At 39.5% G+C, this 13,607-nt stretch overlaps 1 protein-coding gene across 1 annotated transcript in view; it reads left to right on the forward strand.

Moving 5' to 3' along the window:
• The window catches only part of UBE3D (ubiquitin protein ligase E3D), a 224,599-nt gene extending 211,200 nt beyond the window's left edge, over positions 1-13,399 (forward strand). Inside the window, exon 10 of the mRNA XM_081250508.1 lies at positions 13,276-13,399. Within this exon, the coding sequence (XP_081106634.1) occupies positions 13,276-13,341 (66 nt within the window). The 3' untranslated portion in view covers positions 13,342-13,399. The remainder of the gene's footprint in view (positions 1-13,275) is intronic.
• Positions 13,400-13,607: the final 208 nt, after the last annotated feature.

Raw genomic sequence — 13,607 nt, forward strand, 5'->3', positions numbered from 1 at the left:
CCTCTGGTAACCATAAGTTCATTCTCTAAGTCTGTGAGTCTGTTTCTGTTTTGTAAATAAGTTCATTTGTATCATGTTTTTTTAGATTCCGCATATAAGCAATATCACACAATGTTTGTCTTTCTCTGTGTGACTTACTTCACTCAGTATGACAATCTCTAGGTCCATCCATGTTGCTGCAAATGGCATTATTTCATTCTTTTTAATGGCTGAGTAATATTCCATTGTATACGCATCTTCTTTATCCATTCTTCTGTCGAAGGACATTTAAGTTGCTTCCATTTCTTGGCTACTGTAAACAGCTCTTCAGTGAACACTGGGGTGCATGTATCCTTTCAGACCATGTTTTTCTCCGGGTGTATGCACAGGAGTGGGATTGCAGGATGATGTGGTGGCTCTATTTTTAGTTTTTGTAATTGGCTGAACCAGTTTGCAGGTGATTAGGTGATTAGGTTAATCTCATGAATGAGATTAGTGCCCTTATAAAAGAGACTCCACAGAGTTCCCTCATCTCTTACATCATGTAAGGACACAATGAGAAGGTGGCTGTCCATGAACCAAAAAAGTGGGCTCTTACTGAACACCAAATCTGCTGATGACTTGCCAGCCATTTCTCTGGTGAGAAATAAATGTTGTTGTTTAAACCATCCAGTCTATGATGTTTTTGTTATAGCAGCCTGAATAGACTAAGATAATGCTTAATAATTTCAAAATCACCCTGACTACCTTCTCCTAATATCATGTACCTGCTGTTCCCCTCCCCCAATGGCTATTTTTCTTGGCCTTGGCTCAAAAAAGAAGCAACTCTTATCTTGTGTGTTCTCCACTCATGTCCCAGTATTTCTCTGTGCTTCCTCTCCCCTTCTCCAATGTGTCTGGCAATTTAGGCTGGAGGAGGACTTTGGGGCCTGAAGAAAAGCAGAGATGGCTAAGCTCACTTCCACAGGGAGAAGCAGTATCAGTGCCTAAGGGAAGAGTATGTCATCCTTTCCCCATAACTAGAAATGGTGGTGGTGTGGGGTTGTTGGGTTTTTTTAACCTATAGAAGTTTTTTACCTATTGAGGTCCTCTTCATCACATAGGAATGGCAGTTATTAAGCCATTTCCCAGTGCCTAGAACATTATTCTTTGGGCTCACTAAATGCTACTCCAGTGTTAGGGAAGTAATAACTTCCAATAGATTTGCCCGATTATGAGGAAATCATTTTGAACGTGAAAGAAACTGAATCTAAATGTATAGTTGTTAAGGGACTTCTCTGGTGGCGCAGTGATTAGGAGTCCCCCTGCCAATGCAGGGTACACGTGTTTGAGCCCTGGTCCAGGAAGATCCCACATGCTGCGGAGCAACTAAGCCTGTGTGCCGCAACTACTGACCCTGCACTCTAGAGTCCGTGTGCCACAGCTACTGAAGCCCACATGCCTAGATCCCGTGCTCCACAATGAGAGAAGCCACCACAATGAGAAGCCCACACAGTACAGTGAAGAGTAGCCCCCACTCACCACAACTAGAGAAAGCCTGCATGCAGCAACGAAGACCCCGTGCAGCCAAAAAGATAAATAAAATTTAAAAAAAATGGAAAACACAAATGTAGAGTTAAAATAAATAAATAAATGAATAAATGAATAAATAAATAAATAAATAAATGTATAGTTGTTGCTAATAAGGTTGTTATGTGGGGAAATTTACATCAAAGATTTATGTTTTGTGAAGCTCTTTGTCTTAAAAAAGAGTGTAGCACTAAATATAGTTTGAATATGTATAAAAAATAGATAAAATAATTATAGATAATTTAAAAATATTATAAATAAAATATATGTTTAAAACAATAAATAATTATTATTAAATGTGCAAATAAAATATAATTAAAATCATTAGCAAATCCCTGTTATATTTAGTCACAATAATATTTTGAAAAAAATTTTAGGAACAACATATTATAGCCAAAATATTAAGATATCATCTAGTAATGATTTGCAGTTTTTTTTAAGTCAATCAATTATATTTAAATTATTATTATTATTATTATTTATTTATTTTTTTTTTTTGTGGTACGCGGGCCTCTCACTGTTGTGGCCTCTCCCGTTGCGGAGCACAGGCTCCAGACGCGCAGGCTCAGCGGCCATGGCTCACGGGCCCAGCTGCTCCGCGGCATGTGGGATCTTCCCGGATTGGGGAACGAACTCGCGTCCCCTGCATAGGCAGGCGGACTCTCAACCACTGCGCCACCAGGGAAGCCCTAAATTATTTTTCAAGAGTTTGGTCTAAGTGTTGTAAATTCATTATTGCTTCCAGTTAGAATTTTCAGCTGCAAGGCTGGTGGTCTTTTCAGTAACAGAAACCTTGAGAGATTCTGACCATTGCCTCAGATAAGGGGAGGAAGCCCCTAAACAAAGACAGTAACTTCACATGTGAATGAGAATTTGGGATCTGGGATGAAAAGTTCAGGCTCAGGTGGTCAGGAGAGAAAATCTTCAGGTTGCAAGAGGGTAGAAAAAAAATTAGTGTTGTGTGGGAAAAGGTGATTTGTAAAGGTGGACTCCCTGTGCAAACAGGAGAAAGGGAGTAGCAAAACTGAAATGCGAATGTGCTAAAGCTTATGGGGGCCAATCGGCTTCACTGATATTGTCTTTTGACCTGAAAGTTAAAACTACTTCTGTGTGGGGACTTTCCTGGCAGTGCAGTGGTTAAGACTTCGCCTTCCAATGCAGGTGGTGTGGGTTCGATCCCTGGCCGGGGAGCTGGGATCCCACATGCCTCACGGCCGAAAAACCAAAACAGAAGCAATGTTTTAACGAATTCAATAAAGACTTAAAAAATGGTCCACATCAAGAAAAAAACCTTAAAAAAAAAAAAAAGAGTACTTCTGTGTGGGTGTGAATACCCCAGGGGGGAAAAAACCCAGTAAACTTGTGGTTGTGTGGTGTGATGTTCAGCATGACTGGAGAGCATTCTACAAAGTGACTCAGACTCTTGACTCTATTGGCCAAGGACGTAGTCAGCCTATCCTGGCATCTCCATATAACAATTTTGTTAAGAATAACTAAACCCATACACAGAAATGAAACTCACATACATATAAAGAGTCATAAATGGTCTGGAACTGAGACTGGACTGAATGTAATGTGTGAAATGTGTAATTCCCTCAAGTAATTGTTTGCACCCAGTGACGTACATAGGGACCAAAGAATCTGGAAAACCACAGTATTAACAACCTGTCTTGAGCTGTGACTTCCAGGGAAGTTCAGAGGTTTACAGACATGTCTTGTGGATAATGGGTGTGGAAGACAATGGAATTCAGGTTTTGTGAAACAATGTTTGATATGCTCAGGGTCTGAGGAAGTTGTGATTGCACATATAACACAGAGGCTGTTACACACACTTGAATCTGTCCCTCTCCAGCCAGTAAGAGTGCTCCTTGGAAGAAACATTTGTGTTCTTACTTCAGAAGAGTCTACTGAACTCTCAAGACACCAGGAGATGATAGAGCTTTAAGGATCTGTACTTAGCATAGCAGAAGCCCATGTAGCATACTGGACAGGAAACATGATAGTTCTGAACAACTGAAGCCAGCAGAGATGAAGATTGCAATCAGTTGAGGTCACTGGCTCTCAAATGCTAATCACATACGATATGATTGATTGCCTGGTAACCCCAGGAATGGCTTTGTGACGCATGCGGTAGATGTCTGTATCTCTAATCCTCATGCTCTCCAACTATGCTCTTCCTGTTGGATTAGCATTCTACATACTATGGTGTTGAGGCTGGGGCTTAGGGGTGGTAAGAGAGGGTGTGAATCTCTCTTGGTTGGAACCACTTGCAAATTGCAGTGGAAGTTGGAAATGGATCCACCCCTTGTGTAGCCTGATGATACTTCCTATGTGACACCAACAACTCCCTACTTGCAGTGCCGCAGGAATAGTTTAGGAGCATTTCTGTTTTACCATTTCATGCCTGATATCATGTGGGCTACACTTGCTCCAAGTTGTGTCTCTTCCAACTAGTATGTCTTTGGTCACACAGAGTCTGAATTCCCTAGGGACCAGAGACAGTTTTGAGGATTGGCTCTACCCTGCTGACTATTCTGTGGTACTTATACAGATTTAATCTTTTAGTACATCCAGAGAATTATTAGTTCCCAGGGATGTTATACAGTGCTCCCTATAATTTTGTAAGTCACTTGGTTAAACGTTGTTAAGCAGGTTCCTTTCCTGCAAGACTTTTCAGGGTCTTAATATGCTAATGTCATTTGAAACAAGGAGATGATATGGTATTCAGCATTTCACAAAGTTATTTGAAAATTTCTCATAGAATACTCATTAACATCCCTCTCTCACATAATTCTTATTAATAGCTTACAGGACAATCCTGTTTCAAGGGGTACAGTTTGAGAAATATTGTTTTACAGTAATTAAGAAAAACCTTAGCCTGACCTTTTGAATTAAAGAAAATCCTATCAGTCCCTGGCAGAGCTGAGCTATTATTTCTGGGTGAAATTCCAGTGTCATTAACACAATTATATTAGCCAAATAACCTCTCTGAGCCAGTAGGGACAATCTGTTACCTCCTGTTTTAAATTTCCAAATGATTCCCTTGGGAATTAACATCTAGTCCACTGAAAGAAAAACAAATTCTTCTCCATGGAAGAACTCTAACTGCTTTGTTATACAGTCATGGTTACATATTTTTCCTATTTTTATTAATTTTGTTTAAAAAAATCACTAAAAAAATTGTAAAAGAACATTGTTTAGATCTTACTGTTGAGTTTTAGAAATGAATTTTATTATAATTTGGTATAGTAAGATAGTCATTTCCCAGGAGGATAATCGTCTGAATCGGATCTTTCGTCTAGTCAAATATAGGAGCAAGTGGCTAAGACCAATGTTCCCCCCTGCTTGTGATGGTGTGATTTACCCACACAGGGCCTTTGAATGCCATGTTCTCAGATGGGGGTTAGAAACATGAACTTTCTGGTGCTTTAAAGTTCACTAGGACTGAGACATAGCTAGGGTCGTAGATCTCTAAGTGACAGAAAATCTTATGACCTCCAGGTATTTGTGATTGGGGGACAATTGTTTCCAAAAATGTGGATAACGTAACTTGTGATATAAAGAAGGGCAAAAAATGAGCATGTGTTCTTTGACTGGCAGGTTAAGAGAAAAGCCCTGCTTGAATGTATACTTTTGAGGTGATGTTTGTGACCCCAAACTATGGGTATTAAAACCTTGTTACCTTTAGCTCTCCAGCAAATGATGACTTCATAGACCAAAGCAATATAGCACAAGTTTTTACAGAATCTCTTTTAAAATGCCAGACTAAATATATGGTATTCAATCTAAACTTTCCAAAGTACTTATTAGAACAATAAACTTTGTGCTTTTTATGAAATGATTCTAGGTAATTGGATAGTGTATTAGTTAGTATGGGCTAGGTTTGCTGTGTTAACAAACAACTCCAAAATCTAAATGGCCTACAACCCAAAGATTTATTTTTAATCCACACTACATTAACAGTATGTACAGGTCCATCATGAGTAAGCTACAACTCTGCTCCCCATCCTCTTTGGGATCAGGCTGATGCAGTAGCCTCTATCTGGAGTACTGCCAGTTTTGTAACAGAGGGAAAAGAGACAGCAAATCACGTACTGGCTCTTAAAGCTTTTGTCCAGAAGTGACGTGTCACTTTGACATTTTTTAACAGCCAAGAACAAATCACAAGACCAAGCCTGCCATCAATGGGGTAGGAAAGTATAGTCGTTCCCCGGAGAGGAGTAGTGAATACTTTTGAACAAGAATGCAGTCCACCCCGGCGCTCCTGAGGCTGTTTTAGAGGGATGTGGTTTTTAGAGCAGGAGAGGCTCAGGAGCTCATTGTTATCTTGGAAGCCTTCTGAGTGCCAACTCCCAGTCTATATCGTCTTGAGTTGGGCAGTTCAGGTCTTCAGTTCTCCAACACGTACCACTCCTGTCAATGCCCCAGAGTGCCCTAACTCCCCAAGGTAGGCTCAGAAGTATTCTGGTTAGGCCCAGACAGACATTACAACATGATCTTTTAGAGGTTTTCTGGACCACCAGGACAAGGTGTAGCCTGGGGGGGAATTGAAGGCTAGCCCTGAAAGGTCAGCAACATCCAGGTGTCAGTGCCACCTCCTTGTCAGCATGGTGCCAACCTTTTGCCATGGACACTCCCCAACCCATATTTATGCTCACGAAATCCTGAGTGTGTGTAGTGATAAAGACCTAAAATCTACACAGCTCTTTCTAGAAAGCCAAGGGAGCCCTTGTAGGAAGAGGCCTCACAAACTTTGTGGACATCCCAGAATTCCTGAGCTCAGGAGGGAAGGAAAAGGTAGGCTGAGTGAACATGACTTTATTTCATCCAGAACCATTATTTTATCCAGAGTGACTCTGTTTTTACCAGTTGACATAATCGAGGACCTTCACAAGATTGAAAGAGTTTGAAACCACAGCTTACAGAGGATGAAGACGGGTGCCCGAATCAGTTAAGGAGGGGAATAAAATTTAAGGAATTTTCTATTTATAGAGGCCTTTATAGACGACTTCATTAAAAGAAGATTATGTACATTTCCACCCTTATATTTAATTTTTCAGTTTAAACCCATTTCCTTTCAGCCTGTCATTGGCAATGATCTGGAACAGCAAAGCAGCACTTTGTGTGTGTCCGAAACCTTTGTGTTCTTCTCTCAACTCTGCAAACAATTCTTTTGGGGACTTTTAAGCCCATATACATATGGGTATATATATACATATATACATATATATATATATATATATATATAATTTTAAAATATATATTTATTTTGAAACAATCACAAACTTACAGAACATTTACAGGTCAATTTCAAAGAATGTTTTTTCTTGAACCATTTGAGAGTACTTGAGTTACTGTTATTTGAGTTAATTTTTTTACAAACAAGGACATTTTCCTACATAACCACAATATAACCATGGTATTAGTTTGCTGGGGCTGCCATGACAAAATACCCCAGACTGGCTGGCTTACACAGCAGCAGTTTATTTTGCTCCCTGTTCTGGAGGCTGAAAGTCCAAGATCAAGGTGTTGGCAGGCTTGGTTTCCTCTGAGGTCTCTCTCCTTGGCAGGCAGACAACCTCCTCTCTGTACACGCACATCCCTGGTGTTTCTCCATGTGTCCTAATCTCCTCTTCTTATAAGGACTCCAGTCAGATTGGAATAGATCCCCCCTACCCCCCGCCAACAACCTCATTTTAACTTAATCATCTCTTTAAAGGCCCTATTTCCAATCGCAGTCACTCTCGGAGGTACTGGGAGTTAGGACTTCAACATACGAACTTGAGAAGGGTCATAATTCAGCCCATAACAACCATCAAAGCCTGGAAATTAACGTGGATAAAGTACTGCTATCTAGTCTTCAGACCCCATTTGCCAAATGTCCCAATAATGTCCTTTACAGCCAAAGAATCCAGCTCAGAATCATGGGTTGTATTTAGTTACCAGGTCTCTTTAGTCTCATTCCGTCTGGACCACTTTCTCGGATTTTCCTTGATTCTCGTGGCCTTGATACTTTTGAAGTTACAGGTCAGTATTTTGGTAGAATGTCCCTAAGGTGGTGTTGTCTGATATCTCTTCATGATTTGATTCAGATTAGCATCTTAGCAGGAACATCACAGAAGTGATGCTGGCTTCTTCTCACTGCATGCTGTTAAGGGGTACCAATCCTGATTTGTCCCATCACTGATGAGGTTCACTTTCTCTTGATTAAGGTGATGTCTGCCAGGGTTTCCCAGAGGCTTATTCTTTTTCCTTTTGTAATTACCAAATATTTTGTGGGGATGTGCCATGAGACTATGTAAATGCCAGTTCCTCACCAGACTTTCACTTTGTTTATTTATAACTGTCTTGTCCCAGGTTTTCTTAGCTCAGTGGGTTATAATCTATTACTACTATTATGTATTTTGATGATCTACTTGTCTCCAGTTTAGCCAGCGGGAGCCCTTCAAGATGATTTCCTTGTCCTTTAAAAATATCTCATTCAGGGCTTCCCTGGTGGCGCAGTGGTTGAGAATCCACCTGCTGATGCAGGGGACACGGGTTCGTGCCCCGGTCTGGGAAGATCCCACATGCCGTGGAGTGGCTGGGCCTGTGAGCCGTGGCCATTGAGCCTGCGCGTCCGGAGCCTGTGCTCCGCAACGGGAGAGGCCACAACAGTGAGAGGCCCACATACTGCAAAAAAAAAAAAAAATATATATATATATATATATATATATATATATATATATATATATCATTCATTCTGTGAGCATTTTCTGGCACAAGTTGTTCTAGGCTCAAGTTTTGCCTGTTCCAGCCATGGAATTAACCATTTTACCAAGGAGCCCTGGTTCCTTTCAGTGAGGAGTTGTATTTAGATATATTTTGACAACAGTTTGTCTAAATCCATCTGTTTTAATAGTATCCTATCGTAACAATATAAATACGATTACCTATTCATGCTTGGCTTCTATAGAAATGTGTGATCTGAACAGATGACCACTAATCTTTTCGGTGTGGTTGTTCATTTTAGTATTTTTTATAAGGGAATATACAGATGTAGTAATGTGTATAAAGGCCGGAACACAACCAGATATCTGTATATAAATTAGCATAGATGAGTCCTAGTTCTAAAATTTACTTCTAGGGAAGAAATGAATCTCATTTATTTCTAACAGGGCAAATTAGCTAAGAAATCCAATTAGTTTCCCGAATCCTGCTTTCATTCCTTAAATCAGTTCATTAGAGATGTCACCTTGTTACTTTTAGAGTCCACGGCTTGGATTTGATAAGAGTCCAAATGTATGGCCACTCCTAAAACTAAAATATGAAAGGTAATCTATTTAGAATGTGATTTTAAAACACTGGCCTTGGGTGCCTCTTCCCACGCGAGGACAATCGCATCTAAGTTAAAAACACTTGACCTGAAGGGGCGCCTCCTTTTGTTTATTTGTCACATCTTACTGAGGAAATAGTTCTGATTTTCTTGAATTCTCTTTGTAGTTGAGCCAGTTGGAAAAATAACGTGATGATTTCTATTCTTGGTTTTCAAACTGTTCTTTTTCTCTTTCTCTTTCCCTTATTATACTTCTCACTTCCTTTTGTCCTGCTCCTTCCTTGCCTGGCTCTGCTTTGCTGGTTCACATCCTCTCTGGATACAGTCAGAGTCATCAGTGGTGGAAAAATGTGACTGCCAGGAAGCCTACTTTCTTTTTTAAAACTGAATGTGTTGACAGCCTTTAAATTTACACCCTTGTCAGAGATGGCATGGAATGTTTAAGCTTTGTTCCTGATTTCTGACATTTAACTCTGTCAAACAGTATGGAAGATGAAATCCAGACCTTCGTATTGGTAAAAGACATATTAATTTCTTTACAATATGTGTCTTTTAAAGTTCTTCTTTCAGAATAAATTACGTGGCCATAAAAATTATATATTAATATTAAATAGATCATGATTTTCTAAAAAATTTTCTAAATTTTTTCAAAAAATTCTTGTTTCTTAAACTTGCAAATAAATGATGCTTACTCCAAGAAATATCATAAATAATTTGCAAAAGAACATTTTATAAAATATAAGATGTATTAAAATGCGTATTGAATATAATGTATCTTTTCCTGATGATTTAGGTTTATTGTAATCAATAAATAATTTTGTTAAAAAGGAAAGCAAATATTGAGGGCAAATATTGAGGTATATAAACCTTTTTTATTCCATTAAAAAGATAATAGGCTTCTAAATAAAGAAGTTCTTCTTTCAGGAACTGTGACCATAACCTTCTAGAAATGAAATTTTTTGAGAACTCTAAAAATGTATGTCTGGTCCATGCGAAAAAACAACCTACTTCTAGACAATTGGCCAGATAGAGAAAACCTAGCAGGTATAATATATACAAATGTGACCTTCAAATTCTGATATTTGTGAACAGGTCTCTCACACTTTATGATGAATGATGTTATAGGAGCTAATTAAAAAATGAGCAAATTTTAAAATAACTTTCCACTTTTGCAGTTCTTTGGCTTCCGTGACTCAGGAGTCATATTTCTCTCATATGGTGTTTGATAAATTTCAGTGTGTATACTGTAGTTCATATCCAGCCTTAACATGGTTCTTTTAAATTGCCTAGGGACTTGTCTAAAAGAATGCTCAGAATATACTCTGTGACACATAAACAGTTTAATTTAAAGGTCAATGGAAATTTAAAAATCCAAATATACAATAGAAAGTATAATCAAATAGCAAGTCAGAATTCATTTCCTCTTATTTTTCATCCTCATTTCTTTTGAAATATAAACCAGCTCTTTGGGCTAACAAGCCTTTACAAGCTAATGTATATTTAATGTTAGCAGTTATACAAATATATTATCATGCATTTAGATCCTTTTAAAATTTTTACAAAGAAAGCTTTTTTGTCTTCATCTGTTTGGGCTGCTATAACAGAATCACATAGACTGGCTCATAAACAACAGAAATTTATTTCTCACAGTTCTGGAGGCTGGGAAGTCCAAGATCAAGGCATTGGCAGATTTGGTGTCTGGTAAGGGCACGCTTCCTGGTTCACAGGTGGCCATCTTCTCCCTGTGTCCTCAGATAGTAGAAAGGGTGAGGGAATTCTCTGGAGTCTCATTTATTTATGAGGGCACTAACCCCATTCACGAAGGCTTCACTCTCATGACCTAATCACCTCTCTAAGGCCCATCCTGCAAATACTACCATCACATTGAGGGATGGGTTTTTACATATGCATTATGGGGGGACACAGACATTCAGTCTATAGCACTTTTTATTTAGAAATTGTATTCTTTTTGACAAAGAACATTTAGTACAGTCACCTCTTCACAGAAGGCTGAATAATAACAACTGTAGCTCAATTATGGCTCCTATTTATTGAGCATTTACTACATACTTGGCTTTTTCATATATCTTTCATTTAATCCTCATGGCAACTCTACAAGGTACATAATATTATGTCTCTTTTACAGATGAGGAAACTGAGGCTCACTGAGCCTTAAGTAATTTTCCCATGATCCCACAAATAGAAAATGATAGGATGATGGAGAAACCCAAGTCTTGCTAATTAAAAAATTCATAAAAATGCTTTCCATTACAACGAGAGTGCCTGAACAAACCTTCCAATGCAACTTGACATATTTTCTTTCTTAGAACTGCTCTCTCTATCCATGTACTGAAACGTGAACCCTGATTCTGAGCCTCATGCTTTCAGTTTTCTGTGCACTCACTAAAAATTATGTAGAATTATTTTCATTGGACATAATAGGCACCAATAAATATTTATTGAGTGCAGAATTGATTCCAGAACAATACCATTTTCATGTTTTTAAAGGACAATGACACCTTAATAAACGTGACCTGTGGCGTGGTGTGTGTTGGTGAGATCTTTGGACAGCGCTGGCTCCCAGATCTCCACTGCAGAGTATTAAAAAGTAAGACCTTCATTCCTGAAATAGCAACTTCTCCCAGCAAAGGAGCTCTTAAGCCACATTGGCATTTTACAAATACAGTCTCATTCAGCCAGTCATTTCCTGGGGTGTGTAGGTATCTGAAGGCTGATCGTGTTTGTGCAAACCTCACTGTATTTTTATGCCTGAAAAGGGAACTCAGTGACAGTCGCTACAATTGTCTCAGCTTCCCTTTGAAAGTCATCTCACCAAGGTCAAGTATTAAGAAATGAACTTTTTGTTCCTTTGGTCACTATCATGAGAACTTGAAGATAAATAAGATTTATACTGTGCAAAGATTCAAAGCCGCAGCTAGATACATGTTCTAATGCATCGTCTATGATATGCTGTGAAAATTATATTTCTGATAAAATGCCAATCTAACTACTTTTTAACTAGAATTGCCCCATCACACAAATTGTACTGAGACATCGAATAATACCTTTTTTTTTTTTTTTTTTTTTTTTTTTTTTTTTTTCTTTTTGCGGTATGCGGGCCTCTCACTGTTGTGGCCTCTCCCGTTGCGGAGCACAGGCTCCGGATGCGCAGGCCCAGCGGCCATGGCTCACGGGCCCAGCCGCTCCGCGGCATATGGGATCCTCCCAGACCGGGGCACGAACCCGTATCCCCTGCATCGGCAGGCGGACTCTCAACCACTGCGCCACCAGGGAGGCCCGAATAATACCTTTTTACTTCACACTGGAATGTCTTTCACTATTTTTCATAAAGTTTTCTCATTTTCTCCCCAATAGATGTGCTTCTTGAACAAAGTAATTCTTTAGCATTGTGAGACCTGTGCTTCAATTGGTGATTCAAAGTAAGATGTACATTATTAAAACATAACCTCTTTTATCTTCAGTACCCATCAGAAGATCTTTTCCTTCCCGAAAGACCACAAGTGGTTGAGGAGAAAGTGTGCTCTCTTGACACCTCAGAACCCAGAAAATTGCTCTCTCCCTCCCAGTGTGTATTTCTGTCCTCCGCACAAGGTGCTCCCAAAGGCTGGCAGGGCAAGTTTGAAACAGGACTAACACTCTCCGTTTCAAGTAGTGACCGAGGATCTCTGAGTATAAAAGCAGACTTCAAGAGCCCATTTCATCTTGTAATAAGACGCTGCAGCTCATCCTGCTGAAATCTGGGTTGCCTTCGGTAACTCAGCGCATTACCTAGAGAAGTGAAAAGTCTTGACTGACCTGTCCTGCTTCTACAGCTGATAGAACTGCCAGGTCTCCTGTCACTCGGCCGTCACCGTCCTCAGATATAATAAAGGCCTTGAAGGTAATACAGGAAGTGAAGCATCCCAAAGGCGTAAGCTTCTCAAAAAGGAGGCTGCTTGTTGAACTAAATACACTCCTTCAAGTGTCCGGATTCACAGCAAAGGGGAGTGAACATGCTTCAGGGTTGGTATTTTTCATCAGTGTAATTTCCTTTTCCATCTCCACGTGTTCATATCACTTCAATCTGTGAATGTCCCATTTGTAGCAATGTAAGGCAAGGACAGAAAAGCTAACTCAGCAAAGGCATGATTTGTGTGTGTGTGTTGAAGGGTATGCGTGGATAACAATGGTTAGTTGTAAGGGGTGCTTTGTGTGTCTAAAGGAAAACTAAAACCCAGATTTCAGTCAATAATTATTCAATTCAATTCTATTTATTAAACCAGTAGTCAGCATATACTGAGCTCTGGATCTTGACTAGCATTGTTCTCTCTGCTGAAGTTAGAGACAGAAGATGCTTTGAGAGAGATTGTTTATGCTCACAAGACATCCATGTTCTCCTTTACATTTCCCAGACTCCCTCGCTATTATGTTTGGACCATGTGACTAAGTTCTGGCCAATGAAATCTCTGCAGAGGTGATATAAACTACTTCCAGACTTGACTCCTGAGAACATATCACATGACTCTCCAGGTCTCTCTTCTTTGCCATGTGACCTTGGAGGCCACATGTTCCAGATGGCGTCACTACAAGGAAGAAGTAACTTGTACTCCTGGGTTTCTGCTTAGAAGAGCTATCCATCACAGTTGGACTAAAGAAGATATGTATCACATCTTCTTTACCCAGTCATCTGTTGATGGACACGTAGGTTGTTTTCATGTCTTGGCTATTGTAAATAGTGCTGCAT

This window comes from Mesoplodon bidens (assembly GCF_964165515.1).
Source record: "Mesoplodon bidens genome assembly, chromosome: 12".
Lineage (NCBI taxonomy): Eukaryota > Metazoa > Chordata > Mammalia > Artiodactyla > Ziphiidae > Mesoplodon > Mesoplodon bidens.